The sequence below is a fragment of the Cydia pomonella genome, chromosome 8, assembly GCF_033807575.1.
Source record: "Cydia pomonella isolate Wapato2018A chromosome 8, ilCydPomo1, whole genome shotgun sequence".
NCBI classification, from domain to species: domain Eukaryota; kingdom Metazoa; phylum Arthropoda; class Insecta; order Lepidoptera; family Tortricidae; genus Cydia; species Cydia pomonella.
Window position 1 is genome coordinate 13001754 of NC_084710.1, and position 27845 is coordinate 13029598.

Genomic DNA, 27845 nt, shown 5'->3' on the forward strand with positions numbered 1-27845 from the left:
AATATTTGAATAAAAATAGGTAACTATAAAAAACGAAGTTAAAGATCTACATCATGGGCGTGTTGTTGGTTGTTGTTTCAAAGATAAGAGGCGAATTTATTTAATAATTACGACATTCTTAGTAGATTCAGACGTAAACAAGTGAAGTGACTACATTGCTGCATAAAATTATGGTGTTAAAGTTACTTTTTCTATTGAATTACCCTAAGCATTATTATTATGGTGTTAAAGTCGAGTTTCGTTCAATTCACTCAATTAAATTGTAAGGTAGGAACTATACGTTTACATAAAATTACACAATACGGTCAATACGGGAACTCATTTCGGATTCATAGTCGTTTCTGTCAGTTCGATCAAAGGCGTTCAATTAACGTCTTGATTTAATGAGACAAATGAATGTCAGTAGGTAACTATGTTTAAACAAACAAACATTAATGATACTATTTTGTCAGAAATTAACGATAAAAATATGTTAATTATGTTCTTAAATAGAATTTTATAAACAATTTCCTGGATCCATATTAAAAACATATTACACATATGTTCTACTGACTTCTGTGTCTATATGTATTTATATAAAAAAAAAATTAGGTAATCCACCTTCACAAGGTCCTTGTGATAAAAACTTGTGAATTTACGTTTGGGCCCCACAACGTTATAATGGAATAGTCGAAAGTACCTTAATGTTAACTAAAATGTTAATATGTAGGTCACTTATTAAAATCATATAGCAATGCCTCCTTTCAATCCTACTGGAAAAGCGTGACACGATGGAAGTACCTTTAACTGCCTAATTATCTTAGTACCTATATTTAAAGTACCTTATGTGTACTAAGTACGGTCTGAAAACCAGCGCCGGGCATGTCGGCCCGGCACACGCTGAGACTGGAACCCTTTGCCCAATACAATAAATACAATACCGGTTGATCTGTTTAAATTATTAATGTATCTTTTTTTAACTATTATGTAACCTTATTCTCCTATGTACTTGTATGTGGCAATAAATGATTCTTATTCTTATTCTTATTCTTATTCTAAGTATCCCAATTCACCAATCTTTAAGCCAGAAGAAAGTTTCAGTAATTTATTATCCGGATTCGTGTATTTAGAGAGAGATTTACAATTCAAGTATTTGTAAAAGTATCATTTGCATGTCATTCGCGTGCATTTCTACTTATATAGCTGGACCATGCATCACGCAGTTGATACGGACTTGCCAAGTAGGCATGTGAAACCAACGGTCGACCGCATATGGCATTGGGCAACGTTTTATCGTATCTACCTACACTGTGACACTTTAAAAGGGATTATATGTTGTATTGCGACACAACAAGTTTAAAGCCAACACAACAAACTGAACAGAACCCATTAATTACTTTATATAGTCGTTTATTTATCCAGTAAAAAGGGTTAGATTTGCGGCCGCGATTTGATAATGAGTTTGTGTTCATGTACCTACTCAGTTAATTAAACAGTAATTACTGGCAGATTAGAAAAGGATTTTGTTAACCATTATGAGAATATACTAGAACTGTCGAGAGATAGCCTGCTTTTGTAAGGTCAAGGTTTTCATGGAAGAAACAAAGTATAGCCGATGTATATGGGATCATGGTCAGATGTCAGAACATTACACCAGTGTCCAAATGTCCATACGAATTCAAACTTGGAACCTCGAAATCCGTGACTCGAAATGTATAATTGGAGATCGTATTTTACTGGTTGTTCATAAGCGATAGGAATATTTTTTCACAGAGCTACGCACTCGGAGCTCAGATATTTGGTCAGCTAAATGTTTTGCAAACCTCGTTGTTCTCGTGTCGCAAGACAAAGCAACATAACAATGGCCGCAGAAACAATGCCCCCGTACACTTACAAATGTTTTTACATAACTAAATTCTTCGTGGTCCTATATAATGAATGACTATAGTCGGTGGCTAGGTTTTCTTTTTATTGCAAACATAATTGACGATACTTTTGTTTAAAACGAGTGAAACGAAACAAATTAGTAATTGCAACGAGTCCAAAGGGCTCAACTTGACTGAAGTAGGTGACAGAAAATGACATGGCTACCTTAATTGTTTGTTAGTCATATGGCTACCATAGCGCTGCACTGCTATTCTTATTGTAATCACAGTGTTAAAGACTAGTTTATTTTCTCCCGATTCGACTCTATAATACAAATAGGTACTAATAGCTTTGTTCTAAATGTCTGTCCTTGTCCTTGTCAATATCTAAATCCTTTTACTACTTTAACAGCGCTTTTAGTTATTTAAAACCCGTTATATTAAAAGCTTATCAGTTACCTGAAGACCGCTCCTGTTGAGCGAAAACCGATCGAGGTCGCGTTCGTGGGGCAGCGGCGAGTTGGAGCGCCGCGGCAGCGTGGCGTGGCCCGGCGACACCGACTCCGATATGTACGTCTCATCTGGAAACAAAACACATGATCGCTTTAATTTGTTTTTAGATTACATTATAGGTAGGTTCACATCACATAATACACAGGTTTACCAAAACGGGGCAGACTTTCGAGGCGAAGGCCGTTGCGACAGAACGAGAATAGGGTCCTTCATAAGTATTTTCGAATATGCGTGGGTCTTTATAGTACCTGTACGTTTATGCGTTTTTTTTTTCTGAGGAAAGAAGTTCAATGTAATACGATTTTTTTGGCTAATACGCCGAAGTTAATAAGCACCATTAGTACTCTCTCCATTGGGGAAATTAAATGCAAAAAACTAGAAACGAATTTGTTACACAGTCTCTGTACATGAACCTAACAGACGACGTACCTAAGTCATGTGCCTAGTATTTCTAGCTACCTATATAACCTATATGATCCGAGCGCATAGTGTCAGAAGGATTTTAAACTTATTGCTTTTAAACAAAGCTCCTGAGAGAGTTCTAACGATCTAAGGTGGCTTACTAACGTATCGTTACAAGTGTTGGCATAGTATGTATTAAATGTATGCATGTTAGGTACAAATGTGGTGTGGTAGTGACTAAAAACACTAGTGCTGCAATGAAAGAAATTTATTTAGAGTTAGATCAAGATACGTCATTGTTTCATAGAAGTTTGACGTTTAAAATAATACTTGCACTGCGTGTGCCATCAAAATCGTTACAGACTTGTCTTGGTCTGACTCTATTAGATAAGTAAGATGTGAGGACAGAATATATGAGTGTGCCAAAACAGTCGCATTTGAACATTTGGGTACCATCCTCGTTGTCCAATTCAATCCATTCGTCGCGTTTAAGTTGACGGCATTTTTTACCCCTCGTCAAGGAATTATCACACCATTCTAACGAGTTCAAAAATGAGTCACGGTAAGCCAATACGTCGCGAATGAATGTGGCTTTCTCACCCGATTTTAAAGTACTGCAGCGGCTGTTACTTGGGGATTCCTTAGGCGAACTCGGAGGTTTTTTCTTCACTTTACATTTAGGCGTGTTTATAAGTATTGAACTAGACATTTGCTCGCTGTCAAGCAAAAGTCTTGTGGTAGACTTTGATAATTCATCGTCTAACGGTCGAGTAACCGTTAATGAGGGAATAGAACGTTCTATTTGGTTTGGTGGATCTTTGTTTAACGTGTAACTATTTCCCGTCGGACCCACTAACGAAGAGTTTGGATTGTCTAAAACCGAACCCGGTTGGAAATTATTATTTGTTATTGGATCACTGTCCACTGGTGACGATTTACACCAGAAACAACACCATCGTAATAAACACTCGCGTAATGACGTTCTATTTTCGGTTATGTCACTTTGTGCATTATTAAAGGTATTTATATTAACAGGTTCATAACGTGCTACAGGAGACACGTCTCGGGTAGTAGTCCTATTTTCGAAAGACAAATATCTGGGATTCGAGCTGCCTCTCACGGTTGCCATTTTGCCACTTAAAACACAACACAAAATACGACTTGTTACATTTAAACAAAATCACGCTATGGTTGTTCATTAAATTAACTCATTTACACATGTTATCGTATCCAGTAGTCGCATTGTTTCCTGTTAGAGCGAGAATTAACGATAGCTAGTGCACACAAATGGCGCTCAATTCAAAACCACAGTCGCCTCTACGATCAAATAAGGTTAAGAACAATGAGTCCGATCAAGATCGTCAGGAGTGCGTGAAGCCGGGAAGAACTCTAAATATATACACATACTCGTAATATACACACTCCCAAATTAGTTACCAATATTTTTACAACTGATAGTACTCGGGTCCTGAAGCATATTTAAGTACGAAACATTATAGGTATGTTTTTTGGAGAAAATTGGAAAACAAATTTGGTAATTAAAAACACCCTGTCAAGACGAAAGGGGACGATTGCCCCGAAACCGCCATTCCATACAAATGTAGTCCCCATTTTCCTCTCTGAATGTTAACATTATTCAAAATATTTTATCATAATAATTATAGTTAGGCTATGCCCGACCGTTTTTTTCGGTCTTTCTATATTATAAGAGTTAGGAGCATTTAAAAATTTGTATGAAACTTGTTTTTCGCTCCTAACTTTTATGATAATTAAACAATCGTCCCCTTTTCTCGACCTCATTGAACAGATTCTAGAACCTCTTTTACCTAACTCTTAACTGACCGCTTCGCGTTGCTAAATCGAATGACACGTCCATTATGACATTTATGACAAATAATTGTTGACATGACAGAAAGTGTTAAACATCTTGTCAGTTAAATGAACATGATGATTATATGAGTAATATAGAGAGCGTGCATGAACTGTAGGAGGCAGCACGGGAGCCATCAGATTTTTGGCGCGAGGCGTAAATGTGATGTTTATTGTTCCGATGTAGCCCAAAAGATGGCAGAACCTACTATGCACAAGAAAACACGTGACGTGTAAATGTACATGTTTATGGTTCTGATTCAGGCCACAAGATGGCAGACCCTCCAACGCGCACGGTCCCTATAGTATTATATTATTAGATAGATAAATATTTTTATTTAGTATATGCAAAAAAAATCATATGTACACTATAAACTAATTTGTAAGCACGTTATATATAAAAAAAAAATATGTATATATATAAAATTACATACCACCGAAAGCGATTGGCTTTTGATGGATTGATAGCGTACTCCAACGAGTATATTTTTCAGACACCCTAGTTGACGCCGTATTCGGTGTGTAGAGGGAAGTAGATGAGGTGGCTGGAATACTGCTACCGCCTGTTAGACTAGGGAGTGTGGCCTTTAAGTCTTTGCGTAGACAGGATTTGTATAATCGTTCATTTTTGACAGACAGTTCAGGCGATGAAAGTTCCCTGTTTGTGGTTAAATCTGCGAACCCAGAATCAGAACCACAAGAGCTTGCATTCTCAATTTTATCACTGGCTGATGATGTCCTTCCACTGCTGGTTGCAGGAGTATCAACTTCATCGATTAATTCGTCAGCAATGTCATCCCTTTTCTTAAATTCAATTACCGAGCTATATCTACGAGTATGAACATCAGAATCCTTATGAATTGAACGTTTTATCCTCGGTGATGAAGATTCCACCAATACTTTACTTTGAACTTCGACGTGTTCTGGTAATTTACTTAAGATTGGTGACAATCCTGGTTTAAATGATGCAGTTTTGTATTCTCGGTTGGTATTTTCGGTATATCTTTCTTTAATCACAACGTCTTTTGCTGTTTCAGAAACTCTATTTAGTTTATTGGCTGACCCTTTAAGTTCATCTGCTAAGGAGTACAATTCATTCTCTATATGTAATAATTTACTTTGCGAAACTTTTGACGTTTTTGGCCCTAATTCAGGCGAGGCTTTAAGTCTATCTGATATAGTAGTAAGGTGTTGTTCGATATTATCAGCATAGTAATTTTCTGTAGATTTTTGTTGCAAAATCTTTTCATCTACCTTTTTAGCTACTGAATAATTTTCACTTACACGTTGCTTTAATGATACAGCCTTGGGTTTAGTTACTTGTCCTGCCAAAAACGAATATAGGCGTAGTTTCTCCCTGTGCTGTTTCCTCACCTTAGAAAGGGGAAGTGGCTCTTTCTTATTGCCTTCTCTAGTAAGACAATTCCAACACGACACTTCCTCGTCCTTGCTTGCAGCTGCCGTATTTCGCGTTTCACAAGCATCGGATTTGTCTACCGTCATTGTTGATCAGTAATATATTTATTTTTCAATATGTTTTCCGATGCCCGAGTGCCGATAAACTAATTCATTTCCATACGCTCGAGCTCTTAAATAGCCTTTTGAAGTCTTCTCGACAAACGCGTTTAAATTTACGACCTTAATTATATTATTAATGTCAAACGTTACGCAATATCTACGACCTAATTAACTATAACTACTTTTCGTCAGATTAAAAATAAATGTTCAAGAATGATTATAAAATTTCTAGAACACTTTTTGTAAAGTATTAAATAACTTCATATATTTGAATTGATGTATCGAATAGAAATAAGTAGGAGATTGAACATGAATATACAATGGATTTATCTGGGCTCATCTTGGAATAAACTGTGTCTTTCAAATGTTAGGAATAAACTTACATATTGTCTTGCTGAGCTAACTCACTCCACACGACAAATTGCTCGTGTCAAAAGATCAAACGAATTATTTTCTAAGGATCAGGTACAGTCACTTACGTTAGGTACCTACGTGATGAGTGTGTCACGTCTTTCTATCAAAATACTGGTTTGTTTGGGTCAGGGTTGCTTCGGTAGCAACTATTTATAATTTTGTAGGGCTGGTTATTATGGTGCAATAGGTTACAGGTTCGAAACATGGCTAAGTTAAATACATTTAATAAAAATAAATAAACGAGGACACTTAAATGTATGTTCGCTCGATAATAACTCCAACTGAAAATATCACAAATTTCATTGGACGATCTCACCTTAATTATGTTTAAAATAGAAGTGCTTGCTTGCTTAAAAAAGTACGTCCTATGAAATTAAAATTTATTTCCCGAATAACGTTTATAGTCATTTAGGACTATTACTGCTTCCATTGATAAGCGTAATCGTTACAAAAATCATTAGTATAGAATTTGAACATATTGCGTAACATTTAGAAACGATTATAAGATGCAACTAAAAACTAATGATATTACGCACTTCATTCGATTAAACAATGACGTTGATTGTACGCGTAATGCATAAAGTTAATTAATTAAAAATTAAATAGTTGGTACAAATCAAAGAAATCTGCTCGAATAAAGATGATATTACGGATATTACATTAAATAATTGTAGGAATTATTTGTGACTTGCTGAGGATATTTGTAGTATTATATGTTAAATAGGTGTCGATGAACATCAAGATTAGGTACCTAAATAAACCATCCTAATATGATCACCAAGTTCAATCCGCTTTAAATGTCGTGCATTCCTTTTCTTTTTTCCCTTTTAGTGACATTTTCAATAGTTTAAGAGTATTGTTAAATTAAAGTACATTCATACCTGACTGCGCAAATTGTATTGCTACTGCAACTGCGGCATATTAGATGAGAAGTCCTTCATAATAATAATATAAAAACTTTTGATTATTCGATCGATTCGATGCGTACGTGACCTAGAGCATGCCAGTAGAAAAAGACCTGTAAAGATATTTCTTTGCTTTTTGATTTAGATCCTAAGTGCAGCGCACTTGAAAGAGACTCAGTTACTACACTTAAGCTAATAGACAAAATGCAAAAGAAACATTTCAGCCTCATTACATTCATTATCACTTTCCATTCAGGTTGCGCAAGCCCCAGAAATCGACCACAGCTCCTACGAGTATGCCGTCTGAACTAATGCAACCACAGAGGAACTACGGTGCGCACATAATCATTTGTCATTAAATCCAGTTCATCATTAGTGGAATCATCTGTTATGGCATCCGTTGGGTGGAGAAAGCATCCGGGATATTTGCTAAGGCACGGGTATAAAGTGAAATGCATAGTACAATTTGTAGTTAGGTGCTTATTGCGGTATTCGAATGACCAAACTTTGGCTTACCTAATAATAACTTAACCACTCGCATGCTTCATATTTTTCAGTAACTTCTATTATTATAATAAAATAAGGGTGACAGCTGGTAACTACAGTTACCAAAAGCAAGTGAGTGGTGAACAGTTAACAAAACAACGATCATGGGAACTGGTAACATGAAGAATACGAAAGGGACAACATACATTATAAAACAACTCCAAACCACTCAATCCCTGTCGAGTGAAGGAGCCTATTTAAATCGTGTTACATTTATTATTCTGCACTACAAGTTTTAATTACGTTTTATATGTTTGTTTAATAAAAACTATGTATTTTCGACATCAAAATCAAAGTTATTTGTTACGATTTAGTTAATGGAAACCGTTTCATCAAAAATGTACGTACATTAGGTTAGGATCGCAAAACTATTATTCCCTAAGGTTAACCTGTAGGCGGTACAGCAAGCTGCAGAATTGCATGGACACGTATGAATTCATCCATTAAGTGGTTATGCAATTTCGCGACTAAGAATACTTACATACGATATTAGGAACCTTATTCCACGTGATGTTAAGTAAGATGGAACAGGTAAATGTAAGCAAATTGTTAAACAATCAAAAGGTAGGTCCATGACGACCGTGACCTGAAGTTGCAATAAACGCTAATTAGAAAATGAATGATAGCCATTACGAATGCGAGGTGTGAAGACAATGGGTACCTGCGGCAAAATGTCCTACGTCATTGTCCCGTCAGATTTGGAAAGACTTTTGCATAAGTATGCCTTTCAGAAGGATTGGCCACAGAGGTTAATAAAAATCACACTTAGACTTCACACATTAATTTTTTCATTTTCGTCTTACCGGACTAGAACGACTTACTGAACTAAAACATTCACTGTCGAGAACGTACTTTCTATACATCTCACTTGCACTTATATGCGAGTACGAGCGAGATGCATAGAAAGTAAGTTACGTTCTCGATAGCGTTTATGTCAGTGCCGAACTGGTGGTAGCCACACTGTATGGCTGCCTGGCTGTTTCGCCATGATAAACGGTTCATTCAAAATTTTATCAACATACATTTCTTGTTAGGTAGTTGATTTAATCTTTCAGCAATAGGTATTTATTCAAATTCGGCATAGTTTTGGCAGTTATAGAACATTTTACTACAGATATCTTTTTCTGTTTTTATTACCACATTATTCACATTATTTACCTACTAAATTATCCTTTCTATTTTAATATCTGCCATAGTAAGACTTCATCAGCTTATGTACTATGACAGGTACAGGTACTTCCTTAGTGCTTTTAATTGATCATATTATCCTCGTAGGAGTCGTAGGCCACTTATATGTCGAATGCCTCTAGCCGGAACTGCAATGTCCATAAGTCATGCGTGTGATACGGTTATCTGTAGCTCTCCCTAGGGTTGTCACACGCACTAACTTTCACGTAACAATAGCCTATGCAGTAGGTATCTGTCTGAAAGCGATTAAAGACTGGGATTTATGTTAAGTCTTTCGACGAAGTGTACCTACCTACCTACCATTTCCATATTTGTTAAAACTACTAATAGGTAAACAAAAGCTACTAAAACTGTTTATCTTATTTATAGTTGTAACATTTAAATATAGATGTGCCTACATGACAGCCCTGGGCCACAATTGCGCACGCGTCGCGTGACAGACGATCACAACATTCACATCAGGCGCTCGCGCAGAAAAGGTGAGCCGGTCTTTATTCCCGATGGCGCTAACTGACGTATTGAGATTAGATTGGTATCGAATTTGTTAAGGAGTCATGTTTTCAGCTCTTACGCAACTCATGTGTAAAAATGTGTTTTTTTGCTCCTAATCCTTATTGCAAACAAAACATCGAAAGAAGTTAATTACTTACAGATGATCGGAAGATTTTTTGTAGAAAAAAACGACAAAACTGAATGGCTGATATCAGAATCTGCGAAGTTCGTCATTAAATTGACTTTATTCTATACCGTTGTACATATAGTTAACTATATACTTTTAGAAAGAAACGCTATTCTTCATAGCATAGGCACTAAATCTATACTACGTCAAGTACCTACTAATAATACTATTATTACACGCCGACATCGTAATAATACTATTATTAGTAGGTACTTGACGGAAATTGTTAGAATCCTAATCAAAATATCCCCAACATAAAAAAAATGATATAGAGAAAGAAAGTGTCAATGGTACTCTTTTTAAAATAATGAATAACACAAAGCAAAAAAAAGTCAAAAGTCAGTATGTCTAAACAAAGTCAAATAATGCCAACAAATTTTCACAAGAATTGTTATTATCGGTAAACACAATACACCTTTAAAATCTGACGGGTCACTCGAGCCCACAGTATATATGTTGATTTCGCCATGGTGTTAATAATTCAATCCCGGATAGTAAAAGGCATGATTAATGAGGCGGCTACACGTATAAAATACCTATTTAATGTCGTAGAAAGCACACCGTGTTTACGACTACATGGTAGATGCCGTTTTCCCATGGTGACGGTAGAAAGTGGTCGCACGGCTAACCTTTACTGGCCTTGTAGTTGTACTGCTGTTGATTGCACAGATGAGGAAAAGACGGTTTTTCAACGATCCAGTGCAATTATATCCTGGAAATACGTAAATTATGTAACAATCTGAGAGCGCATTATACTGGTAGAAGGGGTCCATTCCAGAATTTGAATTTGCTATTGGAATAATACAAGCTTCTTAATCAATGCCGTTTATGAAAACTTGTATGTAAACCTATAATGGATGCGCAATTATGAGTAATTGTGAAGATTCTTTTATTGACTTTTTCTTTTGTTTTGGGCATTCATTTAAATAAGAGTTTTAAAGGGCATAGGTTCGTATGTTATTTAAGTGCCTGCATAATCTTATTATGCAACGATCGATATTCTCGTAATGTATACCAATCACTAGTGTTTTAAATGAGGAATTGAATAATGAGTTTTCGGAACTTATGTACGAAATATCATTAGATACTTACCACTAGCTTTTCGGTGAAGGAAAACATCGTGAGGAAACCTGCGTACCCGCATTGGGTCAGCGTGGGGACTATAGCCCAAGCCCTCTCGCGCATGAGAGGAGGCCTGTGCCCAGCAGTGGGACGTATATAGGCTGAATTATTATTTATTATTATATCATTTAATAATTCGCATAATAAAAATGCAAAGTTGATGGTAGCAAAAAATAAAAAATGGCTTTCCCTAGTATCCTCTATAAGCAACCGGCTGTGCCCTGACATGACCATTTTTTTAGTCCCTGCGATTTTGACCAAAAATCATAAGTTTCCACAGTTTAGTGCCCATTTCTTATTAACCGGCTTTTGTTTTTAGCTTCTTATTTATGATCCATTAAAAACACATCTAACCGGGTTAGTCTCAAATGATGGTAACGATGATGACAATATTAACCGCGAGTCATGCTCGTGTGGACATATAATGAACACAACTGTCCTCTATGTATGGGATTGGATGTCCCTACTTAACTTACACGCGAAAGGAAAGCCAGCCTCCGTTACTCCGTACTTATTGAAATGTCAGTTTGTTAAGTAGATAAGAAACTTTGTTAGTACCTAGTTACTAATTTAATGTGTAGTCACGTCACACTCATGAACAAAGAGAACAGGACACTTTTATGGATGATTCATATTAAGTTCCATACATTTTCAATGCTTGTGAGTGCAGTTTTTGAATACCAAATACCAAAACGCAATCTATTGAAGATTCAAGGCTTCATTTTGAGAAAAGGGGCAAATTCTAAGCAATATTTTTTTTCTAAGTCGTACTTAATAGGTACCTTTACAGGTACAACATACTGACGCGACGCAACCATAAGAGTTTAACGACGCATTCTACGCAAAGCGCATTAATGCATATTGCACCATGTACCTTATCTTCGCTTGTATTATAGCTACTGTACGATAACAGAGTTGCCTAACAGTTGAGCAGTGATAATACGCGTTGGTTTATGAATACACGTTGGACAACATGTAGACATTCAGTGCCGAACACAGAAGCGTAAGAAGTTTAACGTATCTATCTACACACATATCATAAACTCTCTATGATTCTTCCAAAATCCGCAAATAACGGCCAGGAATCAAGTAAAATGTTTTGTTAGAGCAAATTTCTTATCTGTGAAAATGTTGTTATTGCGTAATAATAATATAGAAATCGATGTTATTATTAAATTAAAATTTCGAATATCTCTGAGAAAAAGTAGCTCGTTTTGAGCTTTATTCTTAATATCAGTTGAGATGACGTTTTATTCGAAATTAAATATCAATTGCAAACAATTTTCACAAGTCTCGCATGTTAGTTGGTATCGAACGATATGGCAATTGGCCCCCGACTCTATTAGTTTGTCTCTGAATTTAAAAAAACAGGGATACGTGACATTCGTGAAAAAAGTGTTCAACTACCGCCATTTGACGTACAGTACAGTTTATCTTTTAATTAATTTGTAAATATTAAATAAATTTGTTTTGTTGTTTTAAAATTAACAAATTAAAAACAAAATTAGGGAAGAAAAGCCAGACGGCAAGTTAGAATTTACTAACGGGTAAAAATAGCCAGTGACAGTCAGCAAAAAAAAAAACCCGTTTGTTGTATGGGGGCCCCCTTACTTAATTATTTTATCCTTTTTTTATAGTATTTGTTGTTATAGCGGCAACAGAAATACATCATCTGTGATCACGGTTCATGAGAGGCTGGTGATAGACGGACAGACGGACGGACAACGGAGTCTTAGTCTTAGTACCGCTTTACCCTTTGGGTACGGAACCCTAAAAAACAAGGACACAAGTCGAACTAAAATCGAAGTCGAAGTCGGGCAAACATTTACCAACGCTGCAACGTCTTCCGAACCTTTTCATACTAAAATAACAAGTGGTAAGAGAATTTACCTCTCTGTAATATAGTTATGATTGGGTTTCTCAGGACATAGGTAGTACACAAGAATAGATCTAACTAAGCTTGGGTGCATGGTAATTTAAGACTCCTGTGGCTACAAAACTGTAGTGTGCATGAGCTTTAACTATTGCGCAAGAGGACATTAATCAACGTCAACATTAAAGGGAAGTTTCCACTAGTCGTGATGGAATTGACGCGATTGTAACGGTCACTGTAACTGTACTGCATTGTCTATGGCACCATCCGCGGTTGCGTCAGCTGTGGTCTACGGAAACCACTCTAGCTTATTGTGTCGCGGTGTAATTATGGTAGTAATTAAGTTCTTTCGCTGCCAAAAGATTGCATATTCTTGTGAAAAGATGGTGATAATGATAACAGTCTAAAATAATCACGAGCATGCAATATTGTAACCGGCATGCACTATTCTGGAATGCAATTTGTCTGCTTCTAATTTACTAACAAACGGTGAAACGAATAGATACATCTTCATCACTAGCCTACGCCCAGTGGTGAACCTGCAGCCAATCTCATTCAACTTTTAAGTAGGGCTCGCGGTCGGATCCGTGTTACGTTTACACGTTCCGAATACCCGTTTCCGAATAATAAGTAAACGGTTTTCTGGCCCGTTCCACACGTGTAATTAAGAAACGTATAATTAAGAGCCGTTTCCACGGATAAACGGGTATTCGAAGAAACGGATCTTATTTACCCGTGGCTCCGGAAACGTCCTTGACGAGTAGCAAAGGAACGGACCGGCGTACGTAAGAGCTACAAATTATTAGACAAAAGATTCATGACGTTTATGCCATATTTAACCTTATTCCGTGGTTCATAGAGTCGAAATTCAATAAACGGTTTATTTGCAAAACCGTTTTCTGAGCAGAGGGCCTACCGCGAACCACGTTCGACGTGTTGCCGCCCCGTCACACTTACGTAAAATTTTATAAGTGCGACAGAGAGGCAACACGACGAACGTGGTTCGCGGTAGGTCCTCTGTTAGTTTTTGCTTGCAATGTTTTAAGTTGCAATAAGTACGAGTAGAAAATTAGAAATACTGTATAGTGCTACCATAGTAGTATTTTATATAAAAGTTCAAATACTAAAACTTTATTGTTTATTATATAACTTGATAGCAATAAATATAAAGTGCTAGTAATAAAAAATAAAATCAATAAAGACTGTACACGATAAAATCTGCCAAGTGCTTGATCTGGTATTCTTTTTACCAACTGAACATTTTAAACAGTTATATTTTTAATAATCTGTAGATATAAGTCCTATTGGGGTATCTATGTGGTAAAAATTCAATCAATTGTCAATCATCTTACAATGTATGTGTGAGTTTTCTTGAATATACATTCGGTCAATATGAAATAGGTATATATTTTTATTTTTTAACTGACGTGAGCCTGACATCTTTGTCTTATTATAGTAAACCATGTAAAAATTATTAAATTATCATTTGTATAATGATCTGCCAATAATAAATGTACTTATAAATTGTATTGTAATTAATTTTGAATTTACGAAAAGTTTTACATATTATTATCATATAAAATGAACTTTATACGTTTAAGTGTACTAATAAATATAAGATGGCCCTTTTAGCTTAAAGCAATAAATGTCAAAATCAGAATTACCATAATGCGCAATGGTGGAGTCAATATAAATATTACTAAAAATCATAGACAACCTAACTATGTTTGTATTTTTATTATGTAATTCTTGTAGTCTTTAGTAGTTTGTGTCACAAGGGAGTAAAAAGACATATTTACGGCGTGGGTGTAAATTAAATCCTAAACGAAACGAAGAATTTTACAGTAAAACTCCAAGCCTAGCGAGGGACTCTAATCAAAGTGAGGGATTCAAATGTTAACAATCAAACTGGAAAAAAAAATCTAACATAAGACTCATACTGTTTTTCACATCGCCAATAGTCCGAGGCTGAAATGGTGCCTTTCATCTGAGTTAATTTTCACTCTCAACTCTAATTTTCATTTGGAATACAAGGAAAGTAAGATACATGTGTTTAAAAATATATAACTAAGTACATATTATTAACTTTTATAGTCTTTCTTGAGGGTACTTACTTAGGGTATCGTTATTTATAGAATAAGAAGTTAAATATCAGAATGGAAATTGTACAACAAATCCGTTTAAAATTAAAGTTTAATTGCTTATCGTAAAAAAAAACCAACTACGAAAAAAAGACGCTAGTGCAGAAACGTACATTTTCTGCACACTTCTTAGAAAAACAACGACCCACTTTCAAACCATGAGAAATGAAAAAGCCTTTTTAGGAATAGGTAATGTTATTTTTTTTTATAGGATCGGTCGAGTTCAGTAGGTAGATTAGATATAACAGAAGTCAAACAAAGGCTCAAAATTGACAATATTTACTAAAATTATTTACTTAATTCCATCGAATATCGTTTAAAACAAAAATGTATAAGTATATATACAAATGATATCAATAGATTTCGTTAAATGTAGTGCATAATCAATAACAAACAATAACATAAATAGTTGTATTTCAAAAATAGGTCATCTTGGGGAACGTATGTAAAAAATATAGGTAATATCTTAGAACACAAAGTTTGGAAGGTTAATAAAAAAAAATTAATCATTAGTACGACTACGAGTAGACTACTTATTTAAATGATTACACAATAAAATTGAAATCAAAATGATATTCGTAAAAATTAAAAAATGCAATATCTTAAAACAATTATTAAAAAACAATCAAATGCTAGTATTAAGATTAATTTGAAAACAAATTACAATCAAATATATACCTAAGTAATAACATCTTGTAGCTCTCACTCTCGTCATAGAAAAATGCCTTTTAGTGTGGTGCGGCTACAAAACAATGGGATACATTTACTTTAATTTTTGCCGCTGCATCTGTTACAATTTTAATATATGCAGATATGTTTACCTTATTACAAGGACATAAAGCTCATAATTGGTTGTGACAGTTCTGATAATTGTTTGGGAACCTATTTGTTTTGGCGATATCGTACAATAGGGTCTTCGAAAAACAATACGTTCTAAGAATCTAGTGAATGGAACGCCACCGGGCGGCAAACTGAAAGTGTCCCAAGTGAATATGAATGATTGCCAATTTTGAGATCTATCTTAATGTATTAAACAATATAATCGAAAGGTAAGAAAGGTAGCATGAGTCTTTAAGGTTATCGCGTGAAATTCTTCGTTTCGAATGCCGCTTGTGTGTGTATTTTTTTTGCATCATTGGCAGATTTGTTGTTTTCGCATAGCAGTAAATTGATAAAAATAACCACAAAGTAATTAATAATTATTTTCTTAACTGTTATTTTTAACTAATATAGGTAGTATTTGTCTGAATACATATTCTTCACGAAACTATTACACCAGTATATATAAAATGTGTTTCTTTCATTGAAATATAATATGTAATGATATTAGGTTAAAAACAGTAATACTATAAAAATAAGATTCTAAACTAGGGCCGAATAGGTTTAAAATTAAAAATAATAGACAATATAGAATAGGGACACCTACTTCGATTTATATACAGGGTGATTCATGAGACGTGAGCAGGACTAAGCCTACACAATCAGTAAATGTTAATGAACCGTTCACCATCATATTTAAGTAAAACAATCTCGCTTTATTTCTGTTATTAAACTTTTTGGGAAGGACAAATTTGATAATCTACAATCATGGACACCCTACAACACTTAATTAAGAAAGATAAAACCTCTTTAACCGTTATGACAGCAGTTTGATTATGAAGAAAACAAAATGTCACACTTGAGTGAGATACGATTTTTCAAAAGTAACCAGACTCCGATGACATTCAATTTGTCACTTGTTATGGATAAAACAAATAGGGTGACCATACATGGTGTAAAAAAATTATAACATTTTTTTTTGAACAGTAAAAAATAAAAGACAGTTAATCTCACAAATACTGGTACGAAACTGTTGCTTATAACTTACTGAATGCTCAAGCTTGATCCTGCTCACGTCTCCTGAATCACCCTGTATAGTATAGTTGGCTAAATATGTAATATCCACCCAGTTAGAAACAATTAAAAAAAAAATTACGCCTAACAAATTCATCTGAAGTCAACATTCAATAGTAGACCTTGTAAGCATTGGCTCAAACTGTTTCGGATCCGTTCGGGCCGGTCTTAAGTACACGTTTAAACGGAGATACGTATCTGAGAAACGTTTCTTGGGAACGGTTCTTGGAGACGGATCCGGATCCCGGCGGTTCCGTTTAAACCGTGTTCTTAGCACCGCCGGGCTTAAGAACACGGGTATCCGTTTCGGCGTATAACACGGATACCGGGAGCCCTACTTTTAAGTCCTAATACCGTCCCCGAGTTCTACTTCCAAAAAAATCAAAATTACAAAGAATTAGAAAATTGTTTGAGTAATTCACGTTTATTTCGTTTCTGTATGCACGCTCGAGAACAACATATACTTCCAAATGTAAAGGTATGCAATTTAAATAAACGACAGACTTAACTGTTTATAAACAAGGCATTCTCTACACGGTGCACGATCACTCCTGTGTAATTTGTTAAGTATTTTCTTTTGAAAAACATTTCCTATCCACATTGGCTGAACATGAGGGAGCTGGGTAATGATGTGAAGCTGGAAGTTGTAATAGCAGGAAAGCTAGTTCTATATAATATTGTTCCTCTGGAATACTAAAAAGAATTAGCGTGTATTTTTATGCCTGTTTTCTACAGTTCTACTCGTTCTAGCAGTCAAATTACCCTCGTCGCTTGTGATTAATACTAACATCCGTTTGAAACATTTGATATTTTATTTAGTAGATATAGGACACTTGATATCAGCCTATTTAGTAAAAATCAATTCTGTTAGCTCTCGCTAAAGATACACCCTGGGCTTGAAGGTCAATTAGAAATTGCTGATGGAAAAGTAAAGATTGTTGTAATTCATGGGATTGAAGTGAAAGAATGCAACATGGAAGAAGATTAGACTAAAGGGAGGTATTGTATTTTCTTCGGAAAGTGAGCAAATAAATAGGACTTTATAGCCACCAACGGCGATGCCCAGCCACTTAAACCCACAAGCGCCGCAACAAGCATCTACAACAGATGGCGTGGCCAATGATGATGAATACAACATATCAACATTTTCAACACAGTACTTATGCGCGTCACATCTATTCGAAATTTAATCAGTTGAGGATAAAAAAGGTCTAAGTAGCATTATGAACACGTTTGGTTTTAAATGTTTTATAGGAGCCAGCGAGAGTTTATATTACTTTGTTAACTCCATTATAGTTAAAACCTTTTAGTTTTATTTTCGATTGACGGGCAACTCGCAAGCACCAGCGCTGGTTGACATTTCAATCTCGAATGCTTATTATAATGCCATTATACGGGGATTGTAGCCTTCGACGGAGTGTCACGCTAAGAAAGGCTTACGAAACGTTTATAGAATTTTAACATTACGCTGTGTGATGTCTATGCTTCGAGACCTGCATTGCATACGCGTAACCGCATTTATGCACTAGTGACTATAGGTACATATTCGTATAGACAAGTTAAATCTGCACAAATGATGATAGGTAATAAGCACTAAGCCTGATCTGTTGTCTTAGCCGAACGCGCGTTCAGATGAGCCTGTGCAACCGTAATTGAATATTTATAGCCAAGGTACCTATATGATTTTCAACTTGTTTTGCTTTTAGTTAGGGCATTTAAGGAAATGTATCACCCTTGACATAATAAAATGTTTGAAGTGTCCTTACTTATTAGAAGTACTCGTATGCTGAATGAGCCTAAGATCAAACTCACTCATGCGCTTATAATGATATGCGCGATAAAATGCAAAAAAAAAAAACAAAAGGTTAATAAAGGTCATTCCGTCAGAATTATGTATAACAAGTTGTATTTATAATAAATAGGTAAATATAAAATTCACGTTGATTACTTAGGTAGGTATTATTAAAGATACAGTCTGCGTAGAAATCAAATATGAGAAATACCAATAGTTAATCATTATTTAATAATCCGGAACATGAAATAATTGTGGAAAAAAACTTCAACGGAAGTCATAAATAAGTCCGATTAAAATGATTATCGTCTACAAATTGATAGCTTCATTACTAAACATGGAATAGTGAGTAAAAGCCGAAGTGAAAGCATTTACTACACGTCAATAAACTGATCTCCATAACGTCCATAACACTCGGAAAAAATATTGCGAACGCGAACACTTCCTAGAACGGTTTCTCTATGCGAGTAAACCAGTAGTTCTACTAGCTACGCCTATGTTTTTATCGTGTTGTTGCCTTTCTAGTTGTAAGGGTAAAAATCGCTCTGGCAATGCAATGACCGACCACACCGGGGCTAGATGCAATCTATCAGCGTAGATTTTTTACATTACAGTAAGGACCTTATTTATTTCAATGCTTCTTAAGGGTCCCCAGCAAGCTCGGGTCTCCATACTAACTTAGTTACGCTCTCATTTTTAAACGACTAGCTAGATTGCTCTGAAACTTTGTACTTACAATAGGATACGGTATATCTAGTCCTGTAATTATGTAGTTTCAAATACCATAGTTTTTCATACAAAACTTGTTTTTGCTGTATTTCGTTTGCTTTATAAACTGGAGCTTTTTAAATTAATGACAGGACTAGATATACCTCATGTCATTGTATGTGAAAATTTCATTACAATCCAACACGTATTTTTAAAATGAGAACATAACTCCCGTTTGCATGGGAAGGTGAAATTCGGCCAAGCTTGCCGGGGACTCTTAAATATGTAGTTTATTGGGTACCCATACACGTTGCTAGTACTAAATATATTACGAAAGCCATTGAGTGATACGTAATTATTAATAATGTTTAGATATTAGACACATTTATGGCACTTTAAGGTAACTGAAGCCTATACCGCGGTAAGATATGGCATAGTAAAACGTGACAAACAATTTTACTAAGCTGTAATGCACAGAAATTGTTTTATTTAAGTATAGTGCAGGTTTGCCGTAGGTTCATTATCTAATTAAAACTTACAAAAAATAAACAATTAAAGAATATAATATTTATTCAAGAAATTGGCATTACAAGAGAAGCTGTACATTGATCCCCAAACTAAGTCCAGCCTATAACGTGGGAATCTCAGAGAAATATCGAATAGTAGCTCTTATCTTATTTTAACAGAATATATTATTGTTAAAACTACTATATTATATGTAAGCATTTACAAGAAGACTTATTTATAACTGTAAAATCAGCTTCTTTGAAAACGTCCTCAATAAATCTCAGAAAGTAAGTTGGCTTCTTTCGTACAGCATTGAAGTGGAAAAGTGACTCATTAGATATCATTAGACGTCGACGTCCAAAGCCTCCTGAAAGATCTCCACAATGACTTACGGTATTTATACAACGATTAATTTACGGCATTGTCCAGCATCTAGCTGACCTTTTCGCATTGTCTTAAGGAAACTATGTATGAAATCTATATCAGAAAGGCGGCTTTTGTTTGGCGTTGAAACTCTAGGTCCATGGGGTCCCAGCGCGCACAAGTTTTTTTGGAGAAATCGCGAAACGTCTGGTTGACGTAACTGGTGACCGAAGAGCTGGCGGCTTCCTCGCACAACTTATCAGTATTGCGATACAACGAGGAAATGCCGCCAGCATCCTTGGTACAATGCCTCAAGGGCCTATTTTAGATATAAACTAGTTATAGTAATCATCTGTATATATCCATTATGTATATTGTTATTGTCAATAAATATTTTGAAATCAGAAAGTGTACAGTGTAATTTTTATTCATAATTCGTTACGTAATACCAATGTCAGTTGTGAAATACAATAGTATTATCTAACGGCCAAGATTTTTCAATTACATTTCGATTATACATGGTCCTTCGATAGAATCAAAACATCTGAAATACCCTTGAAGCTAATCGCGATGTCTGATTGTAAAGTTGCGTTTGATACTTTTTTCTTTCTTTTATATTGCGTGTCACATTAAAAATCGATACTGAGAGTTTTATAATCACATTATGTAAATTATTTGTACATTTTGTATATTATTTACTATACTATTAAGATATAATGGAAAGAACGTTTCTATATAATAGTTTTTTTTTTTTATAAATACTCGTTATTAAATACGAATATCACTGTATCTTTCTATCATCATATTAGCATTTGTCCTGGCTGTGGACCGTTTTTCAACGATCCTCTTCCACTTCTCACGGTCTTCGTTATTCATTATCAGAAGGCTTAAAAATGCCCGCGATTGGTTGTTTATGTGTTTAGCGAACCCGTCACTTATCAGAAAGGATGGCTGTTTTGGAAACTAACGCACCAATCATTCTAATAACTGATTTGCTATTGCCACTGATTAAAAATAAACTAGGCATTGTACGTTGTTTAATTTATTTAAAATACGTCCCATTTTGCAAACACGCTAACCAATTGTACAAACACCAAGCCAAGGAAACTCCGAGTGTTGATAATCGTGAGTACAGTCGTGTACAAACGAATGTATTCATTTTTCACTCTATTTCAATGCCATATAAACACGGCTGTGGATCTTTACGGCCGATTGTACGTTTCGTAGTTTATAAATAACGCGCACACGTTTATTTATTGCTTGAGACCTTACATTGTGCTGTAAAGTCAAGGCAAGATGCAAGCGGATACGATGCGACTAGCTAGAGCAGTACAATGACGATTCATTTCACGGGTTATTCCAACAAATCAGAGCGTGTTAATTTTGTTTACCAAAAACATTATTGACTATAGTTAAAAAATAATGATTTGCGGCCCGATTCGAACTTTAAGATACATTAAAAATTCCTAAAGATACGATATGGTATGGATTAGATATGTCAGTGTCAAAAGTTACGTTTTTGTTTGAAGAAATGTCAGTTTTGACACTGATATATCTAATCCATATCTTTAACAAGTGTTTGACGTATCATCAAGTTCGAATCGGGCCACAAGTTAACTATAAAGCTCTAGTTTAGATTGGAGCATCTCACTGAGTCACTACTAAGGTTATCCTTATCTTACAATTTGCTGTCAAAATATATAAGTAGTTCACAATTCCTTTGAGATAAGTTCTTAAGTGAAGAGTGCTCCTACAGTTTTTGCATTACTATTATTAGTTTATGTTAATAAACAAGTCGTTTATTTTATAAAGTCAAGGCATGGCGAGGTCCCAAGGCTAGTAATAGATCAACGACGTGTATTATTTAGCATTACGTCACGATTGTACATGTTTAATGGATTATGAAGGTCCAAAGCGTTTACTAGAAGCGTTTCGCAGTAAGATTGAAGGAAGTATGATGTTAACTTAGTAAAAAAGTACATAGGATGATTGTTATAGTTATTGGCCACTCTTAACAATAAGGCTTCAATTGGCTTGTTAAATTCTTTTTGATTTGTTAGGAGTGGCCAACATCTATAGAAGTCACCCTACTTACACATGGATTGTTATAGTTACCTTGAAATGATAAGTTTGGTTGACGTAACTGGTGACCGAAGAGCTGGCGGCTTCCTCGCACAACGTATCAGTATTACAATACAACGAGGAAATGTCGCCAGCATCCTTGGTACAATGCCTCAAGGCCCTATTTTAGATTTAAGCTAGTTATAGTAATATTCGCTATAAAACTACAAACTCATTTTACATGCAGTCACTCACACATAACGACTTTTTCCTACCAATATAAATTTTATTTACTTTTGTCTAAATTCTTGATTTACGTGATCATTTCATAGTTACTTGCTATTTGTACTTATGGCTTTAGGTGAGGTTTTAGCATAAATGCTGACTAGGATCTAATCCTCTAAAACAGCTGCAAGAAATACAGAACCGGTGTTAGCCAAAGTAAATGACCGAACCGCCATAGCCACTCCACAAAAAGTAAGATGATATCACGAGTAAACAAACTGGTTCTCATGCCAACAAATTGCTTTACAGAAACATACCGCGTTTTTGACCTTTTCGTTTTAATTTAAACATTGCGTTTTATGTTTAAAAAGTAAAAAACACCTCTGGTTAATTAGGTCTCTATTTTACGCCTACCTAAGAATATATGAGTGCAGGAACAACTTGTACATGTACGTGTCGGGCCGATACTTTGTGTGCTACTAAAATGCCAATCCAAAAATATGCGACACTAAAATAAGCATTGACGTGAGAATATTACCAGTTTTACTGTCTTAAATGCTCTTAAATGGTCATTTGAGGTGAACATGGCTTTCCTGTATTTTAATAATAACAAGATGATTTCGTTGTAAATATTTCTACGCCTGGAGAAATAATCGTTCAGGTTGGCTATATGACATGCGTTTGTCAAAAAATTGTAGTTAAAAAACAAGACAGACAAAACATAAAAAAATTAGACTACCTCTAATCTAGTGAGAAAAAAACGACTACTTAATAAATATACGCATACTTTGTATGGAGAGCCCACCATTCTCTGCAACTAAGTTTACTGTCCAAGACCATGGACAGTATTTGCAACAGCAATTAAACCCACACTCAACATTTAACGAAGCCGTCACATAACTTTGATGAACCACCAAGGAAAGACTAGTTTAGCAAATCTGTTTTAACTGCGTAGGATTAACAAATGGCATACAAGTATCATAACGAATGGAGTAGATTGGGACAAGGTCCCTGCCCTCATTTCCTTCATAGCTTCGTTTGGATAGCGCGATTATGCGTAGCTAAGTGACATACAAGGTTTTTTAAAGGACAATTTCGTTCTTCGTTAGGCCTGCCGTACTTAACATACAAAGTTTATGAAACACGTTTAAGTAACTCCATTTCAGCGTTATAAGTTACTAAACCTCGTGGCTACCTGTGCGACAGAATGCCGATTATATTAGTTATTACATTTTAACAGTTGTTTTACTTAGGAAAATGAGAGATGTAACTTTAAGAAATCAATAATAACATTCTAATGGATGTATAAAGAGAAGTTTGATGTATTTTCAGATAAAATATGACCACGATTAAATAAACATATATTAAAATCTGTATATAATCATATGTCAAGATTGTCAAGTCAAAACACGTAATATTTACTTATGTTTGATGGTTATTTCAGCTGATAATCTAACTTTGTCTTATAAACCCTCAAGAAATACTACTGAAGTTTATACTTAGCCGTGTTTTTTTTTAAAATTGCACATGAAAAGTAGCGATTAACTCGGGCGAAAGGCACCATTTCAGTATCAGGCTATTGGGCCAAACTACCTCGACAAAATTTGTGCCTTTTATCCCTTGGTTAACAATCTACTATTACTATAACTGACATAAGATCTAACGTATCTCGACAAAACCGGACCTGACGTGCTCCAAAAAAATTACAACTGGTCCGCTCGTACTCATAACCTCCCGTCCGTACATTTAGCAAGCCGGAAACGTTATCTCACAACGGGTTTGAACTTTTCGAAAGGTGCTACTTATTACGTATAACCTGACAAGTATCAATACTAGTGCCCACCTGTTATTTATTCGTTACGAAACTTGCTTATCAATATGGAAATGCCGTTGTTTTAACAGTGCAAGTCGACCGAGGCGTGGGTTGCATGGTTAAACAAGTTTTCTACAGACGCTCTAGATCCCTACTTTTTTTACTTAAACATTCTTACTTCTTAGCAATATAGTTAGTGTTCTTGGGAGTAGGATAACAGTGGAGATATCACCAATTGGAACTGTAATTTCTACGATTCTATGTCACTAAAAATAAAGTGGTCGTTTTACAAATTTGTTAAAATACAGCCATGTCACAACATTAGCGATCCCATGAACTGAACAAATTATCCAGCTATCCCTTGTCTAAATAATTATAGGTAAATAAACCTTACTATATACTATACATGGTTTTTTTTTAAAGTCTTAGATGCTATGCAATTTCACGAGTTGTCAAACACAATGGCGAATTTTGGGTGACTCCGTTAGCCCTCACAGACTCAAGATGTTTATGTTTCTTAGTAGAGCATGTCTCTGGCGTCCTAAATGGCTCAGGACCTTAAAGACGAGCTCTACGCTTCAACCTGGTTAATTGTTTACGCTTTGGTAGATACACAATGCGAGGCATTACAATACACATGCATTATTGAATAATTGAAAGGATGAATCACGTTACACAGTTTCGATACTTTTGACACTCGTTAAGTTGTCATTCAGATGGAAACTGCAGCTGTATTCTTGCGGCATTACTGATAAAATTAGTGACGGATTGACAATGACAGCTTTCGCGTCAACCTAACCTAAATAACGTCCCAACAATGTAGTGCATAATTGTTTTCTATCGAATTTTCTCAGAAACGTTCATATTTGTCATGCTAGTTCAGTCAATGCGAGTACTTTTTGTACCGAGACCGACGGAAATATCAGGACACGTTCGTATGTTTCCGTGAAAATACGATAGAAAATGATTATGCACTACATCTGTAATGCAGCTGCAGTTGCCATCCGAATATTATCTTTAAAATTGCGCAAAAGATACAAAGTAAAAAAATAAACTAAGGAATATGCAGAGACCTTTCACGCGTCTTGATTCATCAATATTATCCACGAATAAAAAGCGTACGTAATTTTACAATATTGTCTTATATCTAGGACAATATCTGCTGGGACAATACGGCACCCAGCCGTGTGATTTGACTTTCACTCAACGATACTGCATTGTGCACAACAAAGCGTACGAGCGAATATGGTATTAATGCTATAAAAAACAAAGTGCGTCAAGGACGTTCAGAATAGTACGTATAGACAATAGGTTTGGTTTTATGGAAATCGGTAAGATATCATGTCAACGTTCTCAAATGTTTAGGGTTTACTTTTGTATATACTATATAGGTACCTAACGTATGTATATAATGAACATTTTCCTTAATTCGACCTGTGAAAATTATGAAAAAAGAAGAATGTTAGTGATGATATTCAAGGGAAACGTTATAAATAGGTACGTAGTGCTTAATTTTACAAAACGTCTTTCTGCTAAACCTAAAATCTTTCTTATAGCATCCAATCCATTTTACAGTTATAAAGATTACGGCCGTTTTTTTCATTTCCTAAATAAACATAATTTCCGAAACATAGTTTCTTACATACTGATACTGGTCAGTTAATTTACTTTTAGCATCTTGGCACATTGACGCCGGTTGGTGGCGTAACACTACGTTAGTTAGGGAAGTAAGGGCGGTGATGATGCACTTCACCTCATCCCTAATTTATATTGGACCGCCGGAGCCACCTTATCTCCCTCTTTTTTTGGGTGGTAGCTAAGACTTCCCGTGGGCATTAGATCAGCTTATTACGATCCAAAGGAACAATCGTGCCAAGCCTGAGGCAAAATGGCTCATACATTTCTGCACTTGCTTCTCCTACTACGTATTAGTTTGACATTATAAACGTTTTTTATCAGTACAGTATCTTAATTGTTGATTCTAATTTAGAGATCATTATGGTTTCCAAAAATGTTTAGACGTCGGCAAAATCGCCATCCGTGACTGGCAACTGGCGCGTGGAGCCTTGCGAAAGGTTCGTTGAACCCGGGGAAAGACGGACTCCTGCTATTCTTACTTCAATTGTTCTGAGCGTAAGATAATCGATTGCATTTGTCAATGATGAGATATTGAACCATTTGCGTGCGCGTCGAAATTGAGTCCAGTTTCCGTTGACGTCGTCAGTTACATACTTGTATAGCGTACAACGTAGGAGTGACGTCAAAGATGTATTAATGAATACTCTGGAACTTTATGTCATTGTAGTATTTGTAGTAAAGCGAAAATGTAATATATATATATATATATTTGACGGTGTGTATCATTTGTAGCGTATAGTCAGAGAAAGACAGCTAATCTCATTTACGAGATGACCGGCATCGGCATCTCAGTAATCGTAGGTTTTCTCGGTTTACGACGCCATAAAATGACCTCGCGTATTTTATAATGAGAATAACTCTTAATACTTAAAGATAAGCCGGTAATTTATAAAGGATATTTTTAAGAAAGTTCTATCACTAATCCTAAAGGGGGCCCAAGATTCATCCTAAGTATAGTCGTTAGATTTGTAGCTGGCCCCCAACGGCTTATCGTTTGTCTATTGTTAACTAAAACGGCGCGTGCCACTATACCTGCAAAAAAAGGGGCCGGTCACTTTAACCGGTTATTTAATTACAACTCCTATGGTAATTGAAATAAGATTCAAAAAGAACAAATTGAAAAATAATTTGCGATTTCTTGTGTGGTCCCTATACGGTTACTGAGTGCCGGCGAGTCGAACGCTACCGATCCAGTCTAAAATGTGTCGTCGATATGCGTAACTAAGGTGCATTATCGGAGAGCACACCTACACTGGTTTTTTAAGCGTTGGACTAGCCCGCGCGCAGGTGCCAATTAGAATTATACGACCCTTTTTTTGCAGGTAGTGGCACGCGCGGTTTTAGTTAACAATAAACAAAGGATAAGCCGCTGGGGGCCAGCTACAAATCTAACGACTATAGTAGAAATGATCTTATTGGTTCTTTTTCCTACTCCTCTACTGTTATCTGTGATTTATGCATTGATTAACACGAATATAAGAACATACATAAAAGATTTCAAGAAAAGTCTATATTGTCTATTCCTCATAAAAGCTCTTGTGCTTTTATAAGCTATAATGTTACTGCGATTAATGGCTATCAACCTAACAAAACCAAAACGAATACAGTTTTAAACTAAGTGCATTGATGCCAACTTACAAAATATTCATTTGGTTGCATAGTAAAAATAATTACGTCATAAGTCAGAAACACGCATGTGACACCCGTAATATAGCAACACCCATAGACTACGAAGACCGCTTAGCGTTGCTTGTTAGTCTCCGTAGGCTACGGTGGCCAAAATTGAGAAAAAACTGTCCAAAAAATTAATTTAGCAAGTAGCAAGTACCAG

General features: G+C 35.5%; 1 protein-coding gene across 3 annotated transcripts in view; it reads right to left on the minus strand.

Moving 5' to 3' along the window:
* LOC133520619 (uncharacterized) overlaps positions 1-27845 on the minus strand; it is a 133395-nt gene that overhangs the window by 6578 nt on the left and 98972 nt on the right. For all 3 annotated transcript variants that reach the window (XM_061855141.1, XM_061855142.1, XM_061855143.1), the window contains one exon: positions 2304-2425. In XM_061855141.1, coding sequence (XP_061711125.1) covers positions 2304-2425 — 122 coding nt within the window. The remainder of the gene's footprint in view (positions 1-2303; positions 2426-27845) is intronic.